Source organism: Parasteatoda tepidariorum, chromosome 8 (assembly GCF_982258835.1).
Source record: "Parasteatoda tepidariorum strain Cologne lab strain chromosome 8, Ptep-v5.0, whole genome shotgun sequence".
NCBI classification, from domain to species: domain Eukaryota; kingdom Metazoa; phylum Arthropoda; class Arachnida; order Araneae; family Theridiidae; genus Parasteatoda; species Parasteatoda tepidariorum.
Window position 1 is genome coordinate 54,345,564 of NC_141762.1, and position 11,847 is coordinate 54,357,410.

The following is an 11,847-nucleotide window of genomic DNA, read 5'->3' on the forward strand; positions in this document are numbered from 1 at the left end:
CAATAATGGACTGAAATCGAGTATCATAAAAATTAAAAATGGAATCCGTTGTAGGTATAAAATTTTGTGAAATCAAATAAATTTGAGCATGAGTTACAATTTAATAATTTTAAGTGCATTTTTTATTTACAGATGCGTCATGAAGTTTTCCATTTTCAATACAAAAAAAAACAATTATATACTTTTAATTGTAGTCATCTCAGTCTATAGAACTCACTTACTTAATAATGAGCTATTTTGATAACGGATCTAGACTTTAAGGATCCTCTCTCTTGTCACGACAAATTATTCAGATTCTACTCGCACTAATAACGGACTGAAATCCCAATAAAAATATAAACAGAATCCGATGTGCATCCAGGTATGACGACTAGTAAACATGCCCTAGAGATACACATCCGAGATCTTGGATAGTTTTGATTTCTGACGTATGCATGACGTAACTCAAACACCAACCCAATAGCCTGGAAGGGAATATCTTCCGTTACCTGTGAAAAGCGTAAACTGGTGAACATCCTAGCATCTTGGTGACATGAATCTAAGTTATCTCATCATTTTGACCTCAAGAAAGGTCATTCCGTAGGTAGGCCGCTATAAAAGTGCCGGTTACACACGCCCTCAGCCATTTCAAAATCGCTAGCTCTCGCGCAAACACTTGAGCAAGGGAATTCATCAATTGTTGCCAACAGGTGAGTAGTAATTTTAGGAAGAAAATGTTCTTTCCAACATTATCACATGAGAAATTATGTGGAACTTTATGGATATAGTGGAAAACAGCATCATGTATGGTGATCTTTAGGATAAAATGCTTGAGGATTCGGAATTTCTTTTATCATATAATTCAATTAGGTTTCTATAACTTTATGATGAATATAAGTTTTTTTCTTTTGGGTATTTTAGCAAAGGAGTAAATATTGATTTATGGAAAAATTATTTGCTTTATGGTATTTGGATATAGATTTTTTTAATGAAGAATATGCATCTTTTACGATTAAATACTTTCTATCTGAAAAATTGATAAGTATTTTCGAACGTTATTTTCTTAAAATTATGTGAAAAAAATTGAATTTTATCATTCTATGAGGTATAAATACTATAGTGAAAGGAATAAACTAAAATCAAGTTTAATAATTTCCATATGTGAGGAAGTATTTTTATTATCCTCCAATCAATAAATTACATTTGTTTACAAAATTTTTAAACGTATTTTTCTCTTGAAATGTTAAATGTGACTTTTTACTAATGTTAAATGTCCAATATACTTTGTTTATGTAATATAAGTTATAAGTACTTATAATATGTTTCGTAAAAATCAAATAATCATTACTATTATAGGTATTATCAAAAGCTAATTAATCAAATGATTTTTTCTACCCATAAATAAGTTTTATAAAATGTATAGGAGTTTTTCTTTCTTTATAAAGCACTCTGGCATTCAAAAGTATTAGCCGCAAGACTTTTTAAATACTTTTTTGTAATGCATATCCAAGGTAATTTAAATATTAGTTCGCAATAACATACGGAAACTTAAAGAAGACTATCATAGAGATAACGTAAGAGATTACATAGAGATTTAATAGATTTATTTAAAATTCTAGATTTTTTTCAACTTTTACATTTTTAATTAAGATTTGTTTCCATAAACAATTGTATAACAGCGTGTTATATAAATCTTGTACAATCAATCCAAAAAATACATAATAATTTTTAAAAAAAATTTGCTACAATCAAGTAAAGATAAATCTTCAAATTTTGAACATTGAATAATTTCTTTATGGTTAGGAATGTTAAGAATATTTTATTTTAGAAGTACTTTCATTTGTAAAACAATGTTTTGTTTCAGATTTTAATAAAAAAAAAAACATGGGACGTATTTCTAACTTTTTGATTGCTGGTTTATTCGCTTTCTGCACTGTTGTGTTAGGCCAACACACATCCTCTCAACAGCATGGTCAGCAGCAACAACAACATCATTCTCCAGCATACCTCATTCCTAGTCCTGTCACTAGACAATCAGGTCTAGGAGGAGCATTGAGTGGTCTTGGGGGTTTCGGAGGTGGACTTGGTGAGTTCTATTCTTTTACAATGATTTTTTTCGATACTGAAATTGACAATCTTTTTTATTAGATTTTTTTTATGAATTATTGTTCATATTCTGTTCGATAAATTTTTATGTGGGTTACAAACAAACGTACAATACGTTATATAATGCCAATAATTTTAGATAACTTTATTAATCTTTAATATTTTTTTAAATTAAATTTTGACCATGTAACTGATTTTTTAAAAATTTGTGTATCATTTTTTGTGATTAAACTTATATATAAATGAATATATTTTTTACAGTTTCTATTCAATAACTTAGCATAAAATGATTCAGTAATTAATTAATCTTTAAAACATTAACTATTGAATAAACTATCGATATTTTAGAAGCATTTATTGAAAAAATTTATATAACTTACAATTTCTTTAACTTTGCTTTATTTCTTTGTTAATTTTACTTAAAAACTAACCAAAAATATAATGTTTATTTGAAATAAAAATTTTAAGTCTGTGACTTTTTAAGGGATTTTAAATCTAATAAAGCTTCTATGATTTTATAAGGAATCAAAAAAATCTGTATATAAGTATCTATAAAATTATCTATAAAATCTATATCTTACTATCTATATACTTATAGTTATTTTATTCGGTAACAGATAATTATCATGAATTTATCTCACTATTAGACATATTTTATTTAAATACTTAAAAGTACGATTGTACATTAACTGGTACATTACACTGTTTTTATTAAAATGTTCAATGAATAAGTTAAAATAATTATATTACTATTAGCATTAATTGATTTTTAAATTTCATTTTTGTAACTAGTGTTAAAATTTTTTTTCAATTGTTAAAAAATTATGAGAAAACGTTTAATTTAATTCTTTTTTGAATTGGATTGTAATGTATAACACATATTTGCGTAGATTTTCCAAAATTGAAATGTATTTTACTTAATTTAAAAGATTTTTACTAAGACACCTGTTTTAAATACTCATTACCATCACCTTTTGAGGAAACTTGACTAAAAATACAACGGATTTTCCTTGAATATAAGGAAAATTTTAATTTCCAATAAAACGTTGCTAAAAATAATTTAAATCCATAAATTTTAATACTCATTCGTATAGTACCCTTGCATCCCATTTACATCCATCTCCTTAAACTTTATAGATATTTTTATTTATTTTTATATGGCAAAATTTATATGGTACTTAAATGATTTTTATAAACCAAATATTTGGTTATTAAATTATTGTTTAAGTACTGAAGTCAGATTTGAAATTGAAGTTAACATGTAAGAGAAATTTTCTAGACAAATGGTGTTTTCATTTGACGTTGCATTTATTTTGTTTTAAGAAATTAATGATTGCATTCACGCAATTTAATAGTGAATAGCGAGTTAAATTTATTGCGTCAATATTTCTTTAAAGTAACGTGGAATTTCTTTTAAGTAAGCCGCGTTTCTAATTCAACAAATTTAAATTTGCTTTTTTTTCTCCTTTCACCACATAAAAACTGTATATTTATAGAATATTTGTATGATCATAAACATTGTTAGTTAACCCTTCACAACGCACTTTTTGAAAGTGCAGCCACACTGGGAGCTATATTTTTTGCTTCTTTTATAAAAGTTCTTGATGTTACTCAATTGGTGATATCAAATTTGAAATTAGTTTAGTTTGGAAAGCTACCCGGTAATTTCGGTTTAGTTTATTTTTTGCTTGAATGCACAAGTTTATGCAGAACATAAAATATATAGTTAATAATTATGTTTATTGAATACAAAAATTTAAAATCTATGACTGCAAATAAGTTTCTATACACCTGTCTGCCCCTAACACTTAAGACAAAAAACATACGACCTTAACGTATCTCATCAAATGCTATAATATATTTTTTCCTTCTTCCTACCACTCCCTACATGGCAGAGAAGTAGAGATACTTAATTTTCACTGGAGGGAGTTTTAAATAATTCCTTGTGAAAATATCTAATTCGAGCTGTAGTTATAAAGACATTTAAAGGGACACGGGGGAGGTTTAACAATAAAACAAATGATAAGCAGTAAAATAAATTATAATCACTTTAGATAAAGTTATGATAAATAAAACTAAATGTAGTTAACAATATTTTATTAATTATTTTTACATTTTAGGAGGTGGTGGAGGACTTAGCAGCCTCCTTAGTGGATTAGGTGGTCTTTCTGGTTCCTCCATGTTGTCCACAGCTTTGCCACTTTTGATGGTTGTAGGCCTGGGTGCGATGCTATTGCCTGTGTTGGGCGGTGCCTTCTTCCGTGAAAGTCAAAAGAGAGGGCTGCCCAGTGTAAGCCCTGCATTCCTAGAAGGCGTTACTGACATTCTAGAAAAATTTATCAAAGCTTTAGACAATGTAGAAAAGAAGTACTAAGCCACAATCTTATCAGGTAAATAATTAAATATGAATGTCACTTATTTCCCCGAATTTTGGATCACTCACAGATAGATTTGGCCATTTGACAAATAGACTGGATCATTACCGATAGATGGGCACATTTAGTGATAATTGGGATCATCATTCTCCTATAGATGGGATCATTTAGTAATAGTTGGGATCATCATTTACAGATAGATGGAATCATTTAGTAATAGTTGGGATCATGATTCACTGATAGATGAGATAATTAGTGATAGTTGGGATCATCATTCACTGATAGATTAGATAATTTAGTGATAGTTGGGAACATCATTCACTGATAGATGAGATAATTTAGTAATAGTTGGGATCATCATTCCCCCAAAAATGGGATTAGTCAATGATTCGCATAATTAAATATAAATATTTATTTATTACATTTTGCTAATAAGTATTTAATTTTGTTTGGTAGATTTTCTGCAAAATTAAATTAGTTCTCTGTATTTGAAGGAAGCATAATAAATTATATTTTAATGAATCAAATGTTTTACGACTTAATTATCTTCTGGTGCAGGCTTCTTATTTGTTTGTAAATGTTTTGCTCGATATCAATAATGAAATTTATCAATGTTCTGGCAGTAATCCAATCTATCTGATAATAATCAAATTTATCCGTTCATGACAAAAGCTATTTAAAATCTAGAAATGATTCCTTCTATCGGTAAATTATCCAGTCTATTTGTCAAATGACTCTATCTGTCTGTCAAGGATACAAAATCGAGGAAAATATCGAACTGTTTGACTAATTAATTGATTACTAAGCCTTAATATTATTATGGGTATCTCTAGTGCTAGTTCGGAATTTTTTATATATTATCGAGAAATATCGATATTTTACTTTTTTTCTTCTTTTTAAACTAATTTATATTAATTTTTGCAGTAGCCAATATTATCGTTACCTAAATAAAATGTATAAACATTGAAAGTTATAACTTATTCAATAAATATCATTATCGCTGATACTCGTGACACTATATAATTTAATATCTACGTTGTTGATAATGATCACAATAACATCGCTACAGTTAATAATTATACGCTTGACATTAATCGAAATGCATTCCGATATATCATAGAAACTTTTTAAAACTTCGTTTTCTAGATGTTTAAAAATATTGATATTTCATGCTACATCGATGTATCACTCAGCTCTAGAGTTTACCAACATAAGTATCGCTGAATATGCTTTTGTGTAAAAATGTGCACAACATGTGCACTAATTGACTTAACTGGTCAGTTTTTTGCCATTAGAATCACTGAGCATTTATAATCACTTTGTAACTTTCATGCTCAGAGTTTAAGATAAGTCATTTTCATTTAGTTAAATAGTTAGTAAAAAAATGAATGAATAGTAATTACAGCAAATTAAATTCTGATATTTAAATCCCAGTGATGATTGGAACAAAATTACATTTCTTTTAATGAATTGAGTGAAAAGAATTAGATAAAAAACAAGTGGAATTTAACTTCGATTATCATAATTGATTAAATCCCAAAAACCATATTTTTAGAATTAGTAGGTATATGGGCTGTTATTCCTTTCTTACTGAAATTAAAATACAAAGAATTTTCTCAATTGTTCCATGCAATTTTTGTTTGCGAAGTATTTTCAAGCATAAGAAATAAGTTAAAACATACAATATTTCCAAGTTGGCCAAATTTCAACTGTATAATAATAATATTTCAACTAAAGTTCATTTGAAAAATCAATTTTTCCAATTTTTTAAATTAAAAATTAAGCTAATTATTTTATCCAAAAAATGTAAATTGCAGTATTTAAAATAATTTTTCTTAGAATTAATATTGTTCATATAAAATATACTATAATATAAGGCTGTTAAGTATATTCTTTTGATGTATGTTTGTTAAAAAGAGTTTTCAGCATGATTATAAAATACACTTTCCAATATATGGCCTCCTAGCGCTATTATTGTTTAAGAAAAACTAATAAAATTTGGTATAAAGCTATTTTTAGGTATAGATAGTGTTTAGAAATATTATCTAGCTATAATGGTTGGTGAGAGAATTTCAGATTTAAAAAAGAAATCTCTTTTTTTTTAAAATTAAACTGTGATCCCTATAGTAAATAATTTTGGAGCTGAAATGATTACTTTAACATTAAAAATAGCTGTGTTATGCGGGAAGCTTTTTTTAGTATGAATTTTTGATTTGTCAGTGATTCAGCTCTGCTGAGTGCGTTATTGCCACGGCGGTAAAGAAAAAGAAAGCACATAGATTTGTTAGCTGTATATGGTTCTCTTCATCTCTGTCTGGCGCATCCCAATTTAAGTTAAACTTATTTCGCTGAAAATATCACGTTTCAATGATAAAAAAAACAGTTGTTACCGTTTGTAAATTTCAAAATACTGATACTGTAACCGCAATCGTGAGTGTGGCATAATCTTTTTTTTATCTTAATTAAGAACATATTTTAAAATTCTTCGACGCAAATTTTTATTCCGTTCGCTTGGACCATATGCCTGCTAAGTCATATGTCTATAAAGTGATTTTACTATCATGCTGTATTTTTCTTTTATATCTAGTTTCTTAAAAGATTCTAGGTGATAAATGAATAGTCTAAAGTAAAACAAACCGAACTGTAGCCTTCTTCCTACCTAACCTAAAAATCTGTAACCTAAAAATTCTTTTGGATTCAAAGAAATTTTAACTGATGACGTTAAGTAAATAATTTAGGGAGAACAAAGAAAAATTAAAAAAATAATTTGACCAACTACACTGTTAAATTTTGGTGCGTGTTAAACCATATCATCTTCCCTAATTATGAGATACATGGTTGAACATGGACAGAACTTGATTATATGTCCTTACCTTACTCAGTATCTTATTAAGGTTCAGAAAATTTGTACCCTATTATATCTAACGGTACAGACATTATGCTTTACCAATTTTTCTAAATGTAGTTTCCGTTTTTCAAAACTATGCAGCGATTCAGACAGCTAAGTGGTTAAATGGGGCAATTTTTGCTAAATAAGTCGAAATAATTTTGTTGTTCAAGAAGTGTGACACCTTAGTATAGCCTCTTCAATGAATCCGTGGTACGTGAGATCCTTAAAAGATGATTAGTTCGAAATGGATCATTGAACCCTGTGTCATTCTTCATTAAAGTTGATGTGCCCTATATTTTGGCCTCGATACATCAATGATAAGCAATAACCTTAGCCTCGATTCATACCTTCGGGGTGAAGAGTTCCGGCTCACTACCGGTGTGTTCTTCATCGGAATGCATCCTGAATATCAAGGTCATTCTTCAATTCAATTTCCTTTACTGATCATATCCGGACTTGATGATCTCCTTCGATATTTGATTGATACTTCGATGCCGGAATTTTTAAATCATGATATATCGATATTTCTTGATATAACACTGTATATATATACATTTGTTTTTAATTTTTTTTAAATATTGGTTTAGAGTTTCGTTACACAGATAACATTTAACAACATTAGCGAAAAAGAATGAATATCACATTCATTGATTATCGAAGATAGTTGGGTTATTATCGCGTTTAATAATTAGCGCTGGTAGGCAATGATCACCATCATTTAACCACAAAAAAAGAGAAATAATTAAATAAAATAAAAAAAGTAAAAATTTTTAAAATCCTGGACCAAATTTAAGGAATTACATGGTAGAATATCACTCACGTAATGAAAAAAAATAGTATACATAGCAGTCTTTACCTTAAGGGAATTACATAAAGACAATTTTATATTATTTTATAATCGTCGTTGAGCAACCCACCCAATTTTGAGTTTACGTCTGCCAAATGTTCAACTTCGTGGAGGGCTTTTAGATTAAACTAACTCGCATTTGCGTTACGAGAGGAAAACCACGAAAACCTCCCACGGTTGGCCTGATGGCAAGGGGACTCTGAATGCTTCTATCACTAAGGATATTTTGCATCACCTCTGTGGTCGGTGCGAGTTGGTGGCGGAATTCGTATCAACAAGCCATCGCCGGGCTTCAAACCCGGGTCATCTCATTACTTAAAGACAATTATTAATTTTCATTTGATATCTATACATAATAATAAACGCGGCTGTGTGTGTGTCTGTCTGTCTGTAATCACAATATATCGCCCCAGAAGCCTCGCCAAGGCACGAAACTCGGCCCATAATTGTGTTTTGACATAATGAAGAAGTATTTTTTTTCTTTTTCAAAAATTTTGATTAGTTATTTAGTTATCAGTCATTTTGTAAGCCTATGCTTTTCGTCTGCTTTTTCGTCTTCAAAGAGCCATATTCAAAAAACTATTAAAAAATGCATATACTTTTCCCCACTCTTATAAATGTATGCTAATGCGAACCTCACAATTGAAATATTAATTTTCGACAACTTAAACCAATAATATACGAAGGAATTAATAATTTAATTGTAAAGTTCGCATTAGTTTACATTTATTAAAGTGGAGAAAAGTTTAACTTTTGTATTAAAAATGTGGCAACATATTCGATACGTAAATAGAACGCTTCGCTTTGATATATTTGTCGCTGTTCATAATTGTTATAATAAGTTTTTCTTCTTTCCACGCTCTATTTTTTTTCTTAAGCGAAAACGATAATTTTTGTAGCGATATTGTAGTACTTTGTACAACTAAAAATTCTTTTCACAACACTTTAAAAATATTTACTTTATTTTCTTTATATATACAGAGAACAGTCGGCAAAGAATTCGATTAGGTTGAAAAACATTTCGCTAAAAAGGAACGAATTCCAAAAGAAAAAATAAACAACTTAAAGAATAAAAATGCTGATTCCAGCCAATTTTTTGAAAGTTAACTTAGAAAAAACAAACCAAACGATGTTAAATAACAAACCAAACGATGTTAACAAAATGACGTAGAAAGCGCAACTAGATCAAAATTATACAAGCACAACTAGATCAAATTATAATACCTGAGTGCTTGACGTAACAGATATAGAAATAGAATTTGATACCATAAAAAATTATATAGAAATAGAAATTGATACCATAAAAAATTTATTCGTTTTCGTGTTCTTTTCATGTATTTAGCATTTTAGTTTTTTTTTTCTTAAGCGTTGTAGCTATATAATTTCAAACATCCTCAAGAGCTATAACACATCTGCAGCAGAACTGGATATGAAGACAAAATTGCTGGACAGGAACACTTTAATTGTCCACTAATCTTCAGATTTCCGGCTATGTTTTAAAAAATTTTATTTGTGAAAACCTTTAGCTTGGCGGACAGCTGGGCGCCTTTGGCGGCTAGTTATAAATAATTAAGTAAAGTAGTCAGAAATATGAAATACAATTTTAATTCACTGGCAATTATAGAAGCTAAGAAGTGCAAAATTTTACCATTTATGCAAGTTATGATTAGTTCTCCACTCGAAAATACATAGATTTTCAGTTTGGAAAAAATAAGGTAAATTTTAGAGGGTCAAATATCGGGCCATTATTTTACCACCTTGATGATAGGGCGAGAGAGCTTTGTAGATTTCTAATAATGATCGCTAATAACAATCGCTTTAGAAATGAAGATAATCTTTAGTTCTCGGCAAATTTTATAAACAAGATTTATGTACTGTGGTAATTATCATCGGAAGATATCGATGTACAGTATTTCGATATATTTAATTCCCAAATGAAATTATAACACTGACGATAATAACATATTCGATAATTATCGTTATAGAAAAATTATCAATAAATATCTCTTTGTATACAAAATTTTTTGAAGTTTAAAAAAATTCTCAAACAAAAACAAATAATTTTAAAATAACAGTTCAACTTTAAAATTAGTCTTAATGTTTTTATGATTTTCATTTCAGGAGATGTATAGGTAGGACAGAAGAGCTTTTCAATCATGCAAGAAAACCATCTTCTGATATTCAAGTTCCATTTCTTTTGTGACGTCATTCCATAGCCTTGACGGCAGGGACTGTTTCATCATTGTAATTTATATTACCCTCGGACCAAGCGGGTCTTGCTCCGTTTTTTTTTTTTTTTTACAAAACAGTATTTATAAATAAATGTTTCATAATCAGTTTTTTAGTATGGTAATATTTAAAGATTTAGGATATAGTGTTTTTAATTAAATTTCTTATATTTATCGGAAAACATAAATACGTTTGAAATGAGCAAGTGGTTCTGTGCAATAATTTTGTTAAGCTGCTTTTGCTTGTGCTTAATGTCTATGTTACTTTAATTTTGTGACGTTTAGGGTCCTTAGCCAATCGCTTTTTTTCTTCTATGTGGAAATGGCTAGTTTTGCTTCTGCTTAGTTTAAAAATAAAATAATTTAAATGCTGGTAAGCTTTTGCACGTTAAAACTAGGGCTACCATTCTATTACTTCTACTTGTACATATTAATCATGATTTTGCTTTTAAAAATGCTTATTGCTTTATGAATAGTTGCATTTCTTACTGTTTCGTCCACTAGAGCTTGTAGTTAGTAGTTGCTTTGCTTTAAACGCTTTTAGATCTGCTCTAAATTTAGTTGCTTGCTTGCTTAAATCGCAGCAATTGTTCTTTAATTAATGTTGCGCTCACTCATGCTATTGTTTTTGTTTTCTATCTTTAAACTGCCTTATTTATTGTACAATGCTAAGAAAATATCCATGCATCATGTTAGTATTTATAGATGTATTCAGTTTTAAGTGATTTTTTAGAATTTTGCATATTTTCTTGTGTCGATAAACTTTTTAAATGCAATCTAGAAGTTAATATCGTTGAGCGAAATTAACTTCCAGAAGATAATAATTATTAAAAAGCAATAAGCAATGTTATTATACGAAACTGAGCATTTTGAATCGAAATCATTTTAAAACGGTTTGCATCGGTATTTATTTGTCAATGTCTGTGATTGTGTACAATGTGTTTGTCTTCTTTGAATTTAATAGAATAGCCAAATGTGAAATTGTGTGAATTCTACAAAAAAATGTATAGTGGTAATTAATAAATTTTTCAAATGAATATAGAGTTTACTTTGGTGGTCATTTTAAAATGTAAACTATTATGTAAATATTAAATTTAAGACCTTGTGTCAATTATTTCTGGGAAATATATTATTTTATATTTTACGCTTTAACAAGCATTAAGTTATAAAAAAATAATGGTTAGGGTGCATTATAAACCACTTTTTCCAGAATTTATAATTTCAAAATGATGAAAAGTTTCCCTTTTGGGGTTTAAAGTTTCATATTTCGTGTCAAACAATTGAATTTTGATTTTTTTAAAACATAAATAAAAGCAAATTTTCGTCTTCATGGAAGAATTTACCCCGACCCGCCCTTATTTAGGGCATACGGGTAAATGTTTATTAAAATCAAAAAAAAAAAAAAAAAAATCCAGAAAACAG

The 11,847-nt window shown here is 28.6% G+C and overlaps 1 protein-coding gene across 1 annotated transcript; it reads left to right on the forward strand.

Annotated features, from left to right (window-relative positions):
- The first annotated feature begins 251 nt into the window (after window positions 1-251).
- On the forward strand, window positions 252-11,462 carry LOC107452254 (uncharacterized). Its single transcript, XM_087150345.1, has 4 exons — window positions 252-689; window positions 1,844-2,065; window positions 4,206-4,475; window positions 10,319-11,462. The coding sequence occupies exons 2-3, from the start codon at window positions 1,864-1,866 to the stop codon at window positions 4,457-4,459; spliced, it is 456 nt and encodes a 151-aa protein (XP_087006471.1). The 5' UTR covers window positions 252-689; window positions 1,844-1,863; the 3' UTR covers window positions 4,460-4,475; window positions 10,319-11,462.
- Window positions 11,463-11,847: the final 385 nt, after the last annotated feature.